We start from the raw sequence: 20,813 nt of genomic DNA, 5'->3' as shown, positions 1-20,813 counted from the left end.
CACCGGCTGACCACATTAAGGTTCGCTGCGTACCCAGGTGTCGAGCAGGCAACCCCCTTGTCCCTAGGCCAGCCCCCTTCGTGCGTCGCCAGCCGGCGATGGGGGAATGCTATGGAATGATGACGAAATGGAGAAATGGTGACGGAGTGATGGAAATGCCTAATATGGGGAAAAAAGGGAAACCCCGAGAAATAACCCCAATTGCGACCTTGTCCGTCACAAGTGCCACTATGGATTTTTCAATGAAAAATCCCAGACCTGAGCGGGACTCAAACCCTGGCCGCCTGCGTGACAGGTCAGAGGTGTGACCACTCAACCACCCAGGGATATACTATAGGGCCTACTATAATTCATACATGATTATGATATAAGATGTAGGTGCAGAGACCAGAAGTATAGTATAATATAGCTGCATTTGTGCCTTAACTGTAATCTGCAGAATTTTTTCAACATTTTTCCTCATGTCAGTGACTTTTTTTTGAAGTGCAGAATTATATTGAACTTTAAAAATAAAACAACAAAATTATGTCTCAGAACTCAGGAGGATATAATTACCTTATATAATGAATGAATGAATGAATGAATGAATGAATGAATGAATGAATGAATGAATGAATGAATGAATGAATGAATGAATGAAAGAATGAACAACCGATTTGTCCCTGAAGTGCTAAGGCCTCCTCTTGCGAGAGATAGCTCGGTAAGACTCACGCTGGTCCGCGTAAGTGGTTAGCTTCGTTGGGATTCGCTCACTTTTGGGATGTCACTGGATCACTTCCGCACTTCACCTCTGCTTTATTCTTCTCTCACTTCTTTGCGATCGGGCACTGTGTGATTGTGTTCGTCACTCCGCACTTCGCGCACTTCCACCCTTCTTCCCGGTCGGACACTAGGTGTTCGTGTTTAGCACTTCCTGCCTCCTTCTTCGGATGTCTCTCAAGCCGCTGCGGTCTCGTGCAGCACTACTGCGTGTTCAGTTCAAAGTGTGTCATGTGGCTAGCCGATGAGCCTAGAGAATTCAATCTTCCTACACTTCCGCAAAGGCGTATTACCTATGTGCCAGAGAAGTTGCCTAGCAAGTACGGCGTTCATTCTGAAGAGTACAGTAGCGTGCAAATTAATTCGAACACGACATATTTTTACATTTTCTGTCATTGTTGGCCTCACAGCTGCTCATACCGCTTTAATTGACATCTGTAGTACGTGTAATTCCATTGTTGAAGGTCTGTCATTATTTTTTTTTATAATATGTGACATTTTGCCTGTCGTTTTGTACTTATAAGCATTTCAGTTGTGTTGAAGACTTAATACTGCAATCCTGTGTACATTCTGTCGTCTTCACAAATGGATACAACTCCACGAAAACGGTCTAAAATTATAACATTAGCAGAGCATTCTTCTATCACACAGAGGCAAATTGCTGCAGAATGTCACATCGGTTTGGCTACTGTTAATTCGATCATAAAACGATACAGGGAGACTGGATCCATCACACCCCAGAAAAAAGGAAACTATGGCCGGAAAAGGAAGACTTCACCTGCAGATGATCGTTTAATTGTCAGGAAAAGTAAATTAAATCCTAGACTAACTGCTGTCGACTTAACCCGCGAGTTAATGGCTACCACTGGGGCGAATATTCACGTCATAACAGTGCGACGTAGGCTTTTGGAAGCTGGACGAAGGGCTCGTAAGCCTATTAAGAAGCAACTGCTAACCCCTGTTATGTGCAAAAAACGCTTAATGTGGGCAAAATTACATCAACACTGGACAGTGAATGACTGGAAGAATGTACTTTTTTCCGATGAGTCTCATTTCGAGGTCCACGGCCACCGCGTTTCTTACGTACGGAAAGGATCCGAAAAAGTAACAGCAGCTCATCTCCAACAAGCACCCAAATACCCCCCTAAAGTAATGTTTTGGGGTTGGTTTACACATGAAGGGCCTGGAGCATTAATACCTATCAAGGGAATGGTGAATTCTGACAAATATATTCACTTATTGGAAACCAGAATCGTACCCCAGCTGCAAAAATCATTTCCGGATGGCAGAGGTGTGTTCCAACAAGACCTGGCACCATGCCATACGTCTCGAAAAAACTACAGAATTCTTCAACAAGAAGAATATTCAGGTACGCCCCTGGCCAGGCAACTCACCTGACATCAACCCCATTGAGAACTTGTGGTCAATTTGCAAAAGAAGAATGCAAAAAATGGATTGTTCTACAAAGGAGAAGGTGATTTCTGCCCTCATTGGTGTATGGTTTCGCGATGAAGAAATGAAGAATATTTGTGGGAAAGTAGTGGAATCCATGCCAAATCGTCTCAGAGCTGTTATTAGGAACAAGGGAGGCCACATAGATTACTGAGGTATGTCTTAGATCCTTTTTTTTTTTATCCCGTTTGAGTGTTTTTGCATAAGTAGTTACGTTGTTCGGATTAATTTGCACGCTACTGTACGTACCGATACGTACGGTAGTGGCAGGAATGTGAACTGTTTGAAACACGTACTGAGGTGAGTTTTTTTCTTACTGTCGGGATATGGCGAGAGGGTTAAGACGATTACTTACGTATTTGTTGACATTAACTTGGACGGTCAACATGGACACGGAGCATTTGATTTGTGTGGAATGTTGCCGTACGCAACCGATGATAACAAATATCCTGCGTACGACTTTCCCGCGCAAAACACACTTCGAAAGAGGTTATGGTAGCACACAGACCGTACAGACCTCCATCTGTTGCTACGACGTTCAAGTTATACCGTATACGTTCTCAAGTTCAGATTGAACGTCTTGAATAATAGGCAACTTCTCTGACATAAAAGCTGAAACTCGCTTCAAATCGCTGACTCACAACAATGACGTCATGACACACTTTGAAATGAACACCCAGTAGTCCAGTGTGCTTCTGCTTTCTTCTTGAAGGCGTCGCCCCATCTTGTTCCTGGTCTGCCTCGTCGTCTCTTGGCGATGCGGGGGATCCACATTGTAGAAATGTACGCCCATCTGGTGTTCTGAAGCCTCGCCACGTTGCCTCCCCATTTCAAGTTGGTGGCTCGTTGGGATACGTCTTCCAATTTGGTTATTTCCCTTATCCTGGTGTTTGGTACTTTGTCTTTAAGGGATAATCATAACACTTTCCTCTCCATCTTTATTTGACAAACTTGAATGCGTTTATTTTGTGTTTCCATCAAGTTCCAAGTTTGGTATCCGTATAATAGTGATGAGAAGATGCAGGAATCAAGTGTTTTGATCTTGATTTTTCGGCTTAGTTTCTTGTCTAATAGAATGAATTTTAGGGCCCAGAAAGCTTTCCATGCTATCTCTACTCTGCGTTTTAGTTCTTTACCTCGTAACTAACTTTTCACTTTTCCTTACCCGGTGTACCTTTCCTTATGTTACCTTATGACACGTTATCATATCGATGGCTTAGGGCACAGATATTGTATGTCTATTTCTGGTCAAAATTGAGATAAAATGATATAGTGATAATATGAGACAATCATTCTGCACAAGATTGCGTCACTGATCGCTTGAATAGCCGGCATTTGAACTGGCATCTGACAGCGGGATTGTTAAAAAATGGCATCTGAGTTCAGTAACGATATGGATGAAACATTGATACATTTAAAACGGAATTGCTCAATTTTATATAGTTTATCGAATAATAATAATAATTATAAAAACATGACATTAAAATAGAAAAACCTATTATATTTACTGTAACTTAATATTTACTGCGTATTGCATATTTTGATAGGTTATTCTGCCTATTTAATTTGGCACAAAACTAAAGAAATATATTTCCTCATGTAGTCAGAAATGCTGATGATTAATTTAAAATAAAATACAGATCTATAGTATTAACCTCAAGTTGGATTTTTGTCACATTGCTTTTTCATCGATTTTTGTATTAAATCAGATAGACCTTTTATGCGAGGTCATATAATGATAACTCTTTGAATCTCTACAAGTTTATTATGATATAATTAACACAAGCATATTTCTTTTACACAATAAAGTGTACTTATCGCAGCTGTCAATACAGTAAATAACTAGATTAGAATAATAATACTATAATTTAATGGCTAACATGGATAAAACAAAGAGTACTAAAGGTAACACAATGTTACTATTTAAAACATCAGTGCTGAAAATGGTAAATGTATTTAGGCTACATAGATACATTATTATTATTATTATTATTATTATTATTATTATTATTATTATTATTATTTCCTCTATGTCTGACTCATGTTCTAACAAAGAAATAACTGCTAGATCCATGTTGTCAGCCATCTTAGACTTACAACGACGCAATGACATGTTGTTACAAAAAGCAGTCGACACTATATTACACCGCAAGCGTCTACAGAATTTCACGCACGTGGCGTCGGATCCGTGGCTCTTGGAAACCGCCGCTTTAAATACTTTTAAATGCAAATCAGCAGGAAGAAAGAATTTTGGACGTTCCAAAAGATGGAAAGAATCTATGTCAGCTAGTTGACAGACCGAAACAGGAAACCGTGAAGTGCTGCTGCTGCTGCTGCTGCTGCTGCTGCTGATGATGATGATGATGATGATGATGATGATACTTTGCCTTTACCGTGTGATTTCTTACCTCAACATACCTTAGTATGGAGTATCAAATTTCATTGCAAACTTTATATTTTCTTACTCCATCCACATTGTTTTCGTTTACTTAACTCACCGAATGTATTGTAAATATTTTAGTGGTTTAAATCGACGCATATAGCCGTTCTTGATTTTAAAGTGAATATAATTTATGAAACGTCAGTTTGCTGCATTTTCCGCTAAATTGCATGACTTCATTTAAAAATATGGCGGGAAAAGCCTATTAACCTCTCGAATACACTCTAAGTTTCATAAGTATGATAATAATTGCATTATACAAATCTATGAGTATGCTCTGGCGTTTTATTCCAGACCTCCTGTTTCCCTCGCTATGGGTCTCTCGCCGAGGTACCACACTGGTATGCTGACGTCACCCATAGAACTTCCACCCAAACAAGAAGCGGACGATGGTAAGTGATCTTAGATTTTTATAGAACATTTCGTACTTATTATAGGATATTTAAATCAGTCGTGTTGGCTCTGTCGGTAGAGCCACATAAAAAACGGGTTTTATGTCCAGCCCAAGGCGAGGAAGAGCAGAAAGGCTCTAGAATACGTTGAGTCTTCTATAAAATTGAGTAACGAACCTTTTCCAGCGAGTAAAGACGACCGGAGCTTGGTGATGAACGTGATAACAGCACTTCCTTCTAGTGCTGAGGTTAGGAAAGCATGAGAGTTCTACCCTTCTGTCTCCAATATGCTTCAAAGCATGAAGTTGGATATTTTACCTCTCTAGGGATGATTGCCTACTTCTGAATAAATTAGAATAATATTCTGCATATGAGTAGGCCTAGGTCACTTCCAAAACATAACATGTCTACTATAACGCGTGTTGAGAAAAAAACAGCTTAATCTGAATTACAAGTAGATAATTACAATTAAACATACACACATAGCTATACATGGTATACACACATAAGCTCGTATGGAAATCGTAAAGTTTGCTTCCTTACTGTAATAAAAACAGATACTAAACTTTAGCTGCTAATATTCAAATAAATGGTTTGTTAGATTTCCGTCAATGACTTATCAATTATATCATAAAGTAAAACCTTTATATATTACATAGTTTTCATATTTCTTGTATGAACTTTTTCGCCACTCTTTGTGGCATCATCAGATAGCCTACTTACAGTTTTCAATACAATAACCTCATATATATGATATTTTAACTGTGATGTAATCATATAAAATTATTTAAGATAAAAGATTAAAACTTGAATATTAAAATAGATGAATTAAAAAACACAATCTACGAGCTTTCACTTACTTGTAAACGTCAATTTATTTTGAATTTTACATTCGCAGTTGGAAGTCGTGTCTAAGTTTCTTATATGAATCATTAACTTTATGTGATTATTTGTAAATGAAAACTCGTTTGCAAGATGTGTTTGTACATTTTTGTCGAAAATTTGTATTTGTAGTCCATATGAAATATGTTATGTGCAATGTGCATTTAATCTGTGATTTATTGTTTATGATGGTTAAATTGGTAATATATTTAGGAAATTTGTGTGTATGGGTTTGAGTTGTTTAAAGTTATATTATTCATTTACATAATGCAAGATTTTTTAATGTAGGCCTACAGTATATAATTGCTCCCTTATCATTTGTGAAATAAATAGACCTATTTTATTTTATTCTTGCATAATTTTGTGGTGCAGATTGTAGATCACTTGATGAGATTATGGAATTTTATTTAAAACAGAGAAAATGATTATAACTATGTTATAGAGATAATGTCTTGATAGGCTAATTGTGCGATTAAACATGCGTTAGCTACTAACATAAGCTACAATCTCACTCCTTCTTAAAGGTGATGTAACTAATAATAAAAATGTATGCATGCAGTATGCTTCGTGATATTAAAGCAATACTATGAGATATTATGGGTAAATGAGCCCCATGTGTGTGACAAAAGTCATAAAAAAGCTGACTTCATTTCGCTTAGTTTGACTTTGATGTAAGTCTGTTGTCATTTACGTCAAGTTTCGTGTGATTGATCTATACTACAATTCAAAGTGTTTGTCCAACTATGCAAATCCACGCGCTACGAGACTTGGCATGCTATCTAACAGGATCAAAAGAAAGGATATACGTTTGGTTGTCAGGTCTGCTATCTTGTTTCTTTGAAACTGCAATACAGCAAAAGAGAAAGAGAAAAGGTGTTATTACAAAAAGTATCATCTGTCATTTACGAGAGGAAACCTGATGGGGATAATGTTATATGTTTTATTTCGGAAAGTAAGCACGGAGTATTTCAATTGAAGGGTTCAAAGCCAAAGGCTACTAACCCACAATTACAAAATGAGTAAATAAGAGTTGATATTAAGAGGATCCTGACAAAAATGATTGGTTTCACAATTTATTTTAATTGGTCTACATTGAATAAATACAAAAAATATCATGAATCTATAACAACGATGTGTAGTTTTGAAAAAAGGCTTAATAATGAACAATACAAAATTATGGGTTGGCCGCCTTTGGCTCTGAGCCTTTCAATTGAGCATTACAGTCCAAAGAAAATTATCACCTTTATTCATAACGTAAAAACTTGGCTAGGCTATCTTGTTCAGAAAATTTATTAATGAAGTTTTGAAGTTTTCGGATCAAGAGGGACGGGCTCTGATACTGTTTACCAATTTTTCAAAGACTTTGGTTTAGATGTAGAACTCTATTTGTAAAAACATTTTAATCGATGCCATAAAAGTAATAAATTTTCACATTACGTGGACAATAAACAGTCCACTATTATTTCATTATGGAATAATAAGACAGATTTTTGTATACATCTTTAACTTATTATTTAATGGAAATTATTATTAAATTTAAATTAATTGGTTAGTAAGCTGTACAAGCATTGCAACTCCAAAATGGAGCAGCTTCACTTATTTTTAATAAATAAGTCGGCGTTTTTCTTTGTTTCTGTAGTTCTGGTGTATGTGTTTGTTTTGTCTGGTTTGTCTATTTCTTCAAGAACAGGCCTGGACAGATTCTGACCAACGTAACAAAAATTATTTCTTCTCTCGAGTATATTGTTATTGTTTATTCAACTGTCCGAAGACAGGTCTGGACCTCACAAGTGATACCAAGAAGGCACCACTTATGAGGCAACTAGGCCAGGAAATAATGGGTTAGAGTGGCCAGTTCCTTTCCTCCTCCATTGTATACAATGCCGACTAGCTACATATTTCACTAGTCAGACTTCAGATGCGTACAAACAATAAAATAATTGTTCTTCTTGGATACATATGTCAAGTGAGATATACTGCCTGATAATAGATGTAAAGAGTCTTCCAATAAGAGCGTCACAATTTTAAAATAAAGTAAATTGTATAAACAAAAGGGGTTTATTTTTTAATCACTATTATTTCAAGCACATTTAATTCCATTACGTATGGAATAGAACGTCAGTTAAATGGCCGCCGCGGCTTCGTTGCCCGTATATGGGTCTTCCAATTTTCAATAACAGACAAACTTAAACCAGGCTCAATTTCACGAATAACGCACATGATATTGTTCCTTAGGCCATTAACTGTTTCTTGCTTGTTGACATAAACCCGTTATTTAACATAACCTCATAAGAAGTAATCCAGCGGCGTTAAATCACATGAACCCGAGTGCCAGTTAAATCACCACCACGCGAAATGATGAAGCCTGTGAACTTTTCCCTGAAAAGGTCTACTGTTTTTTTCTTCTTCATATGTTTCACTTTATTGAACAGTATCAAGACATAAATGTATTTTGCCTTTAACGTATATATTGTTGAGATACATAAAAATTATACAATTGATATAAAAATTCTCGTAGTCAGCATCCACCAGACTGTAATACATTAATTACTATTACAAATTTACAATTGCAATATTATGTAGGTAACAATATGGTTGCTGTTATTTATTAAATACATTATTTTGGCATTTTGCATGTAAAAAAGAAATGAGGATCATATTGTCTTAAATGATGAATGAATGAATTTTCACTTGATCTTTCAAAATAATTTCAAGGAACTTCATATCCAGATCTTTATGTAAAAGATCGACTGTTCTGTGAAACGTATGACACGTGGCGCCATCTTGCCGAAAAGAGACGTTTCTGAGATCAATATCTTCCAATTGAGGTCAAAAATAATCCCTTATCATAGTCCGGTATCTTACGCACACCGTATACTTGACATAATGCTTGACGAACGGATGACTTCTTTTAATAATAAATTTCAATGATTTCTACGCGTTGTGGAATGGTGTAACGTTCCATGATTATTTGTCAACAACTGTAACCATGGGGAAAATATGACTGCTATAGCTTGATAAACACGGCAGCTGTTATAAAGGGTGACTCACGAGGATTTACCGTCACTTACGGAGCTTATTTCCGAAGACATTCCGAGCAAAAAAATTTCATATAAACATTTGTCCTAAGTTCAATATTTTCGAAGTTACACTTATTTGAAGTTGTTAGTAAAATATCTTTTTTCTTTAGTTTTAGGGATAAAAAATGTTACAAATAGAGAATTAACTATTCAGAAGTGTCATTTCCTTAATTGGCTAGTGTTCTGAAGCAAAAAATGTGTTGTTAATTGCTTTGCACAGATTTTATTTTTCAATTTTTAACTAAAAATGACATCATTTTTACGCACTTATCACAAAAATTGTTACAAATCATACGATTTTAGAACTTGATTCTTTACAGTTTAATTATGCATCCTAAAGTACAGACTTAAAGAATTTACAAGAGCGGCGTGATTTGTAACAATTATTGTGATAAACGCGTAAGAAAATGTAATTTTGTAGTTAAAAATCGAAAAAAAATTCTGTACGAAGTAACTATGGAATTCATAGCACATTTTTAGGTTGAGAATACTAGCTAATTAAAGAAATGATACTCCTGAATAATTCATTCTTTATCTGTAATATTCTTTTACCCTTAAAACTCGAGAATAATGGTATTTTTCAAACAACTTCAAATTAGTCTAGCTAATTCTGAAAATATTGAGATTAGGACAAAAATTTATATGACATTTTTTTGCTCAGAATATCTTCAGAAATGAGTTCTTTAAGGGACGGTAAATCCTCGTGAATGACCCTGTATGTTAAACGTAGGACACTCTTATAGGAAGACTCTTTACATATCAGCCAGAACCTCAATCAGAGGATAAATACTGGTATATTATTATTGATATAAATTCTACTTCGTGTTGGTTTTTTCCCACAGAGTGCCATAAATATGTATCTTATCTGTTGATGTTGCCATAATGTATTTAATAATAATAATAATAATAATAATAATAATAATAATAATAATAATAATAATAATAATAATAATAATAATAATAAACTAATTTATTATAGACATTTTAGTGAGAAAATATCTCAGTTTATTAAGCTGAAGGGACTAAGTTGCTTTGTGGTAATATGTATTATTTATTTTTCTAATCTATCATTCCGTATATTGTCTGCTATTGGTTGGCACTTTAATAAATGAAATACATTAAATCTACATTGGCGTCATCGTATAGTAGAGAAACCTTATAATTAGCACAAGATTTTAAAAAGGAAACAAAAATTTGTCAGCAGAATAGCTCTTGTATAAATATTTGGTAACAAAGTCCCAACGGCGGTAAAAGGTCGCGAAATTCACCAGACTGTGATCTGCCGCTCTCAGATTAGCAACAATGTGCTATTTTTACACAATTTTTCATCATTGGTTTTATAGCTAGTTGCGTGGGAAGGTGAGTTACGTACATGAAACAAAGGCCGACCACGTCATACGTTTTTTTCATTGTTATATTTAGCACTATAACGGACAAAAGAAATCGTCGCTAGCGTTCGAAGTCCAAGTTTATCATTTCATGGGAACACTCATTCCCCGGGACAGAGCGTGTAGTCCCACTTGGTCATGAGTTGTGATGATCGCGACTGGAATGTCTTCTCCAGATTAGTTTTCCGTCTCTCTCTGCCTCGCTCTGGCTTTCAATATTGCTTCTACTTCCGACTCTGAAAGCGGGTCCAAATCCGCTTGTGACGTCGGCAGCTTTTATACGTATAGCACAGCTATAGAGGGCGCGGTTCGATTTGATGGTAAAAGGCAGCGGCGTTCGAGAGCTGAGATATTGAATTTGATGCTGGAGGCTTACTCAGACTGCCTAATCCAAAAAGGAACACTTTCTTATATAAATTTTGTTTCCTGCTGAAGATAACATTTTCCTTCTAGAATTCTTAATTCTGATGTACAGAGAGTCTAAGACACAGATAAAAGTGACAGAAAATTTGAGGAAATCTCTAGGATTGTATGTAACGTCTATATTGTAATAATAATAATAATAATAATAATAATAATAATAATAATAATAATATTTATTTATTTATAGATATTTATGTGCTGGACAACAGCCATAGGCCAATAAAAGTCCAGCACAGTGATACAAATAATGCAATAAAATGAACAACTATGGTACACATTACATAATAGAGATAACAACAAAATAAAGAACATAGATTACAATGATTAGTTTACAAGAATTAATACTATTATATTTTATGGAAAGGAGTTGATTCATACAAAAGTATTACCAAAATGTGTAGAAAGATAATGCAATTAATATTAGCAAAGACATTGCCATGTTCTAATACTTCTATACATTGAATGGATCGAAATCGCCAACATGTAAGTTAGCATATTTAATACATCTGGAGACCGGCGAGGAAGATTTAGAATTTCCAATATAGAAGAGTTTGTGATGTCTCATGTCCTTCATAGGAATACGAAGGCTGACACTGTTTAAGAAAGATTGACAATTAATGTCACCTTTAAGGACCTTACATAAGAATAAGTAATCGAGATCATGACGTCTGGCATACAGGCTTCGACATTTAAAATGCTCGCATTTTTTATCATAGTTATACTCAGAGCTATTAGGCAGGAATCGGTAAGAACATAATGAAATAAATTTCCTTTGAATATTTTAAAGTTTTGCCGACTCAGAAGTAGTAATAGAGTTCCAAACAGATGCATATTCGAGTTTCGATCTCACTAATGTATAGTATAGTAAATAATAATAATAATAATAATAATAATAATAATAATAATAATAATAATATACCAAATATAGTAGTTCTACAGAAAATAATTGAAAGAGTTAATCATATAACATATAAAAGTAATAGTAAAATTCGGAGAATATAATAAACACAATGTTTAGATACACATACAGAAAAAGGAAAATTATGATAAAAAGTAGCTCGATTTCTCTCATGATAGAAATAACTTGATAGGCATTATTGGGAAAAATGATAAAACAAAAAACAGATAAAATAAAATAAATCTCACTAGAATATCGATGGCTGAGAACCAGACTGTTCTAAGTCCAACTATTTTTAAGAAAGAAATCTGTGATTCATTGTGTTCCAGTTCTTCTCTGCATAATTATATGAATGGAACAAAATTGTAAATTGCATCAGCATAACAAAACGTGCCACTAAATTCTTTAATTTTTTCTATTAATGTAAGTCAAATAAAGACGTTACACGTCAAAAAGTGACACGGGATTTATAAGATCTCTGTAACTGCGTGAAACCTTTATGCTTTTAGTTGGGTGTTATTGTGATATTTAGATTGTGAGTAGTTTGGTTCGTTTCTAGGGTCAGCTAACATCATAGCGGATTTTCGAATTCATATCGCCAAAATATGATCTCGCTATTATCAAACCTATAGACACTAGATAATTTGTTATTGATAGAGCGTTGTTAAAGAACCTGTTACAACAAAACAATTCCTGTGGATATGTTAAAATTGTGCTTGTTTAAACAGAGTGATTCACGAGGATTTACCGTCCCTTATGGAGCTTATTTCCGAAGACATTCTCAGCAAAAAATGTCATATAAACATTTGTCCTATTCTCAATATTTTTAGAGTTACACTTATTTAAAGTTGTTTGTAAAATACCATTATTCTTGAGTTTTAAGGGTAAAAAAATATTACAGATAAACAATGAACTATTCAGAAGTATGATTTCTTTAATTAGCTAATATTCTTAGGCTAAAATTGTGTTGTGAACCTCATAGTTGCATGGTACAAATTTGTTTCTATTTTTAACTACAAAATTACATTTCCTTACGCATTTATTACAGCAATTGTTACAAATCACGGCAATCTTGTAAATTCTTTAAAACTGTACATTAGGATTCATAATAATTAAACTGTAAAGAATCAAGTTCCTAAAGTCGTATGATTTGTAACAATTTTTGTGATAAGTGCGTAAGAATCATCTAATTTTTAGTTAAAAATTGAAAAACAAAATCTGTACATAGCAATTAACAACATATTTTTGGTTTTAGAACACTAGGAAATTGAAGAAATGACACTTCTGGATAGTTTATTCTCTATTTGTAACATGTTTTTACCCTTAAAACTAAAGAAAAAAGGTTTTTCACTAACAACTTCAAATTAATGTAACTCTGGAAATATTGAGATTAGGACAAATGTTTATATGACAATTTTTTGCTCAGAATGCCTTCGAAAATAAGCTCCGTAAGTGACGGTAAATCCTCTTGAATCACTCTGTATATTAAGTAGAGCCAATAACTTGGTGAATTACCACTACTGTGAATATTTATGACTTATTTCAAATACATCACAAGAACTTGTGTAAATGTAGGTACCTAGAAGATCGACCAACGTATAAATATGTTGTCTTGCTATGTTATCGTTAAAGATTGTAATGTTAAGGGTCACTAGACTGAGTTTTTGGCCAAAATGGCAGAAATAAATATGTTTGTCTTTTTATGTAAAACTTTACCTTATATATTTATTTAACATTGTCGTATATTTAGCCTCTGCCCACCATTTCGAGAAATTTGACGGCAATTTTTAAAATGTTACGCGCAACTCTTTTAAACATAACACATCCTCTAAAAATTGCGTTTTCTCAAAACTACGTTTTTGGTCAATAAAAATATCCCCAGCGGCTTACATTTGCTCCGATTTGAATGAAACTTTTTAAGAACACTCTGTACGGAAACCTGTGCATGCAATCAGCTCTTCGCTGGAAACTTATCATGATATGAATTTTTAAAATTTAAAAGGGAGATAAAATTATCAAGCAAAAATTAGGAATTCTATGAACCTTTTTTTTATCTCATTAACCAATGGTCGAATTTAAAAATCCATGTGTAGTTTTCTTAATCATGAAATGTAAGTCCTCATACAAAATTTTAATTCGCAATAACAATTCTGAAGCCGTCAGGGATGTTTTGAATTTACGCATAATTTAATTATCGTTAAAATAAGTAGGCCTACAAATTAATATCTAAGGAACTAATGTATGAATTAATTAGATTAAATTTGGTACTTTCATTTAACTGTAAAGACACAACAAATCCACCGAATTTGAAAGAACTTGATAAGACGAATCAGAAACAAATTAATAAAGAAGCAACTTCGAAATAAAGATGATTGATTAGTTTTTTATTTTGCATTATAGCAAAAACTTTTCAAACAAAATGTAATTTATTTCTGAACATAAAATACAAGACACACAAAACATAATAATGGTACATTAAAAAAATACATTCAGGAATATAGGTCATCGCTTGACAAAGGGTGGCTGAAAGCACAAAAAAAAATTATATTTTGTCATGTTATTTCCAAAGATTATTTATCCTAAGTCAGAATCATTAGGACGAATCGGACAATAATTTGTATATTTGGCTGCCGTGCTCAGTCCTCCATGTTGTAAGTAACTGTCAGTGTTTTCTTACTTCATAGTCGAGTTCCATAGACGCGGGAGACTAAGGCGGGGGAGCGGGTGAGGGTCTCATGCGGCCGGTGGACTGGTATACCTCATCCTCATCCATCCCAAATTCGGGGTGCACAATAGGCCTCAGTCTGACCGACGTGCTGAAGGGTCATCCCTAACCCGCCCCTAGCTTCCGTTCCCTAATCCCTTCATTTTTTTTAAGTAGACTGGATGAAAGAACTTTTGAACCGAATAATAGCAAACATTTTCCATATTAATTCTGCTTTTAATTTCCTCTCGAGTGTCATTATATTTGTTTTTGTTGCTGTTGCTTCAAGATATTTTATTTTTCTACCTCTTCAAAGGATAAATTTCAAATTTTTATATTTCCGTTTCTTACTATGTTCTGGTTAGGCAACGAGACATAATCATAATAGCAAATGATTTATTTTATATTTATCTTAAACGGCGTTGTCTAAAATAATAGACTAATAATAATGATAATAATAATAATAATAATAATAATAATAATAATAATAATAAAGATAATTTACCGGCTATTATGTATAGTCGTGAAACTTGGACTCTCACAGAGGAACAGAGGTTAAGAGTGTTTGAGAATAAGGTGCTTAGAAAAATATTTGGGGATAAGAGGGATGAAGTTACAGGAGAATGGAGAAAGTTACACAATGCAGAACTGCATGTATTGTATTCTTCACCTGACGCAATTAGGAACATTAAATCCAGATGTTTGAGATGGGCAGGGCATATAGCACGTATGGGCGAATCCAGAAATGCATATAGAGTGTTAGTTGGAAGGCCGGAAGGAAAAAGACCTTTGGGGAGGCCGATACATAGATGGGAGGTTAAGGTTAGTAGGTTATTTTACGACGCTTTATCAACAGCTTAGGTTATTTAGCGTCTGAATGAGATGAAGGCGATAATGCTGGTGAAATGAGTCCGGGGTCCAACACCGAAAGTTACCCAGCATTTGTTCATATTGGGTTGAGGGAAAACCCCAGAAAAAACCTCAACCAGGTAACTTGTCCCGATCGGGAATCGAACCCGGGCCACCTGGTTTCGCGGCTAGACGCGCTAACCGTTACTCCACAGGTGTGGACTGGGAGGTTAATATAGAAACGAATTTGAGGGAGGTGGGATATGATGGTAGAGACTGGATTAATCTTGATCAGGATAAGGACTGATGGCGGACTTATGTGAGGGCGGCAATGAACCTCTGGGTTGCTTAAAAGCCATAAATAAGTAATAATATGATTATTATTGAGTTATTATGATTATGACGATGATGATGATGATTATTATTATTATTATTATTATTATTATTATTATTATACCGGTAATTATCCGTCATAATTTAGGTTATCGACCTGATTGCGTCACTGAACAATCTGGGCGTTGCATGCACTGTATGTTAAATATGAGAAGTTGTGGAGCTGGCAGTGTGGGAGCTGTGAAGTCGTAAGAGGGCTGGCCTGCCGCTGTAGCCGGGACATTGACATGACGGGCGCTGAGCTGAGCTGCCGGCCGATCGGCTGAACCCGGCGCGCATCGATCACTCGTCCCTCGCGCGTTCCTTCACACCACGCGTCTGCAACAAAGAGTCACTCCCTTTTAATTAACCTCGCTTTCTGAACCCATTCCATTCCTCCCTAAAGCTTTCTATAATTCGTTTGAAAAAACGCCACGTACGTACTGTAGTATAAACAATTTGAAGTTAAAACGGAAAGGGATTCGGATTATTTATTTTGTAAATAGTCACAAATATATTGACATGTACGAGCGAAAGTGATGTCCTGAAAATTATTAAATTTATATATGCCATGAAGTGTATTAAAGAGAATAAATTTGGTATAATTTTTTGAATTCGGATTGTTCCTAATTAATTACGCAGGCCTATTGTTTTCATAGACTGTTTGAGCGTGAGGGAATGAGGTACTTAAAATAATGAAATTGATTTATGGACTGCAAGCTATTAAATAAAATAAATTTTAGGCTTATTTTCCAAATTGTTTGTAAATAATGACGAATATTTTATCATTAATTGATTAACTAGTGGGCTTACTCGTGTTAATTATGTAAGATTTGTGCGGCTTACACCTGTTTCAGTGCTTCACGCACCATCCTCAGAGCCTACTAGATCACGGCGTCATCTCGAACTACGAACTTCAGAATGGAATATTTTATCATGTATAAGGAAACTCGAGAAAAGTAAGGATAGTTAAAATTGTTAAATTTGCATGTAAAATGTGGACTAAAAATAAAATAAATGTTAGGCTCATTTTTTAAATTGTTTGTAAATAATGACGAATATTTTATCATATGTAAGGAAACTCGAGAAAAGTAAGGATAGTTAAAATCGTTAAATTTGCATGTGAAATGTAGTGTGAATTAAATTAAATAAATGTTAGGCTCATTTTCTAAATTGTTTGTAAATAATGACGAATAGGCCTATTTTATCATATGCAAGGAAACTCGAGAAAAGTAAGGATAGTTAAAATCGTTAAATTTACATGTGAAATGTAGAGTGTAAGCCTATTAAATAAAATAAATTTTAGGCCCATTTTCTAAATTCGTGGTGTTCGTAAGTCATTACGAATATTTTACCATATGTAAGGGAACTCGAGAAAATAAGAATAGTTAAAATCATCATTCATTCATTCTGCCCAAGGGCAGGTCTTTCACTGCAAACTCAGCTTCCTCCAATCTTTCCTATTTTCTGCCTTCCTCTTTGTCTCCGCACATCTTTGGATTAAATTCATATTAAAATGTTATAAACATGGATGCGGAAATGCAACGGTATGAGTGTAATGATTAGAGAGAATACTGTGTACATTATTATTTGCAGATGATCATCGGTTAGTAAAACAAGATGAATATGATAATTTAACATACAATGATGGAAAAATTGAAAGAAGGCTATAATAATTGAGGCGAAAAATAAATAGGGATAAAGCTAACTATATGACAATTAGCAATGAATAAGTAAATGTCGTAATGTTTGAAGAAACTGGAGAATTGATTAAGGATGTCGGGAATTCAACTATGTAAGAATAAAAATTACGTATCATGGTCAGCTTTAAACGGAAGGTCATTGATAAGAACAACAAATATAAAATATGTTAATCATTAGTTAGGAGTGTGACAGCTTAATAGAGCAGAATTGTGGATATTATATTCAAAAGTTAAATCTAAACTGTAATCCACAGAACTGGACTTTCTCACAAGGTCTGTGCGATGTTGAAAATTAGATAAAATAAGAAATTAGAAAATTAGCAGAAGGATGACGAATCAAAATTCTATAAATTAATTATGTCCATAGTAAACAATTAAATTGATATGACTTGTTAGGATGATGGAGCTCTACAGACTACCGAGGCAAATATTGGAATGGATATCTAACGGAAGGGGAAAAAGAGGAAGACCCCATGATGGATGGAAAAAATAGTAGGCCTAAAGAAATACAACAGAAAGAATTTGTAAGACAGGGCTGCAGTTTGTCGCCAACACTTTTTAATCTTTATATTGACGAAACAATGAGGAAATTTAAGTTGCAAATGCAGAAGTTCAACATATCAGAAAACGTCAAAAACAAAAAATTCTTAAAAAACCTCCTCTTTGCTGATGATCAAGTCATATTAGCTAGTGACGAGGATACGTTACAAAGGGGACTATTCGAATTATATAAAATTACGAAAGATATGAATCTAACTATTTCCAAAGAAAAAACAAAAGTAATGACATTTATGGGGAAAAGGGTGGAGAGATCAAAGGTAGTAGTGGAAGACTGTATCATACAACAAGTTAATACTTTTAACTTCCTTGGCTGCCATCTATCATATAGCCTACTCATGAAAAAAGATATTGATTATGAAATTGCCAAATTTAATAATATATGTGGAACCATTAGAAGAACACTCCGAAATAAAACTAGGAAAGATACATAGATAAAACTATATAAAGTTATGGCAATCCCAACGGGCTTACATGCGAGTGAAACTTGGACCTTAAAAGAGAAAGATAGAAGCCGACTACAGGCAGCTGAAATGCGATTTCTTCGAAGTGTAGTAGGAGTAACTCGACTGGATCACATCAGAAATGAAGAAATAAGAAACAATTTAAAAGTTAACAGCCTGTTAGAAACTGTAGATGAGTATAAACAGAAATGGTGGGAACACGTACAACGCATGAGCCAAGATAGAATTCCGAAAATAATCACTGACTATGTACCCACTGGAAAAAGGAATATCGGCCGACCAGCAAAAAGGTGGATACAAGAAATAAAGGAGCCGCAACGGGCTTAAAGCCTACAGCTTGAAGAAGAAGAAGAAGAAGAAGAAGAAGAAGAAGAAGAAGAATTTGTAAAAAGAGGAGTGAGATAATAGAGAATAATGGAGGAGAAAAATCCGTGCAAGGAAAATGCTTGAACATTGCAAACCTGTTGTATAACATATCATTTTCTAGTGTATCATGATTTCCAAAATAATCTTAACAATGGAGTTATACGTACAGTATATTCCGCAACTTACATTTTAAATTCAGACTAGTTTGTAACGCCTAGAACGGCTGCAACCGGCACAATAGTAAAGTAGGAGATGTTGCCACCTCATGTAACACATTGAAAGCGCCTGGCGTACACGCCATCTAGCGAAGCGAGTTTGTCAATGAAGTGGTCGCCGTAGCGAGATGCATTGCACTTTTGAACTTGTACGGAGTATTTTCTGACTTTTTCAACTTCTCTTTTATAAACACTGCTAAGCGTTACGTAATTCGAACGACTTAGTTCTGTCTAACCGCTTCATTAGTCAGTGGCGGCTCCTGCATATTTTTCAAGAGGAGGAAAGAAGTTAACAGCACGAAATGACACCTTCTTGAATGAAACGTGCTACAAATCAGCCTACATGCATACATGTAAGACCAGGTAGTGTTGGGGTTGGCCTTCCCTTCTGTATAGCAATAATCTGTTCTTGCAAACTGAATCTCCTATATTGTCCAAAATATATTATGTTTTCACTTCCATTCATTGTTGAATAATTGCGCAAATTAACAATTACAAGGAAATTCACAACCTCGTAGCATTTTTCGAGCACACTACAGCATCACACGTGTTGGAAGAGACTAGCTACTAACTCGTAACCGGAACTGTTTTACGGAAATGGAAATGGGAATGGGAAATAATCTGAGGAAAGCGAGAACACTGCACCCACCCACGTGGTCTGTGTTGCCACATGTACATTTTACAAGTTCAGTATCATATGCTTTTGAAGAATGTCAGTTCTTGTAAAGTCATACTATCATTATTGTTCAAAGCTGCCTGTGGCCGATTAATTTTTTATGTTAAAAATGATGTAGTTTGGAGTACCTACTTTCCGTTTCAAATATATTTGTACAAAACTGACAACTTGGCTGTTGCCCTGTCTAGTAAACAATGAATATAAGTGAATTTCAGTGGCCAACTACGTAGAACTACTTCCTCTTTGTTTTACATAAACCCGACTTTAACTTTCAAATATCCACGAAAGTTTCAAACCATGAATAGTAGCCTATATGAAGTGCAATGAATAATAATTTTGATTTATAATTTAAAAAAAGTTTATATGGTGTCTTTCATAGCGTTGCGTTAAAACTGTTTTTGTTGTGTCTCCTCCTAGATGTGTTATAGTCCGGTTGAATGCAACATCGTTAGATGCATGGTGGAAACATAGTAGAGGTGTGGGACAAGCTGTGCGTGTTTTCGTTCAGTCTGCGCATGACGTCACCTTTACTGCAGGCCGCACTCGAATGACACAGTCAACATAACAGATTGTTGATGGTTAGATCTGCGTCCATAGATTTAAATGAATAAATAAAACTCATGGTTTGTGTATTCAGTAAATATTGACAGTATAGGCTATAATAGGGTCTATCTTGAAGTGATAACATTATAAAATAGTGAACAATAAATTAAATTCAAGAGTCAAGAAATAATGTAATATGGTAGTGCAACGTTAATAATTGTCTTCTGTAATATACACGTACTTTTATAATAATTATAATACATTATGCTACAAATATGCACAAAATTAGGCCCATATATCACACAAATTATATTACACATGAATTCAAGTACAATAGGAACTACCTTGAAATGATAACGTAATAAAATTATGATCTATTACATATTAAACTCAAGTTTCAAGAAACAATGTGATATGGCAGTGTGTCATTAATAATATTGCCTTCTGTAATATACACGTGGTTTTATAATAATTACAATACAATGTGTAATAAATATATACATACTTAGATCTATACAGTTATTTATAACATACATTATTTTGTACATGAATTCAAATACTTTTGAACCTTCAATAACATATGTATATGAATTTCTTGGAATAATTTGTCATTATAGTAAACAAATATTTTTATATATTCAGGCTATTG

The 20,813-nt window shown here is 34.6% G+C and overlaps 1 protein-coding gene across 2 annotated transcripts in view; it reads left to right on the top strand.

The window, feature by feature from the left end:
* Positions 1–20,813, top strand: part of Hr51 (Hormone receptor 51) — a 219,104-nt gene that overhangs the window by 180,923 nt on the left and 17,368 nt on the right. For both annotated transcript variants that reach the window (XM_069817158.1, XM_069817157.1), the window contains one exon: positions 4,946–5,043. In XM_069817158.1, coding sequence (XP_069673259.1) covers positions 4,946–5,043 — 98 coding nt within the window. The remainder of the gene's footprint in view (positions 1–4,945; positions 5,044–20,813) is intronic.

The sequence above is a fragment of the Periplaneta americana genome, chromosome 17, assembly GCF_040183065.1.
Source record: "Periplaneta americana isolate PAMFEO1 chromosome 17, P.americana_PAMFEO1_priV1, whole genome shotgun sequence".
In the NCBI taxonomy this organism is placed as follows: domain Eukaryota; kingdom Metazoa; phylum Arthropoda; class Insecta; order Blattodea; family Blattidae; genus Periplaneta; species Periplaneta americana.
Note: the sequence above shows the minus strand (reverse complement) of the source record. Positions and strands in the feature narration are given on the sequence as shown.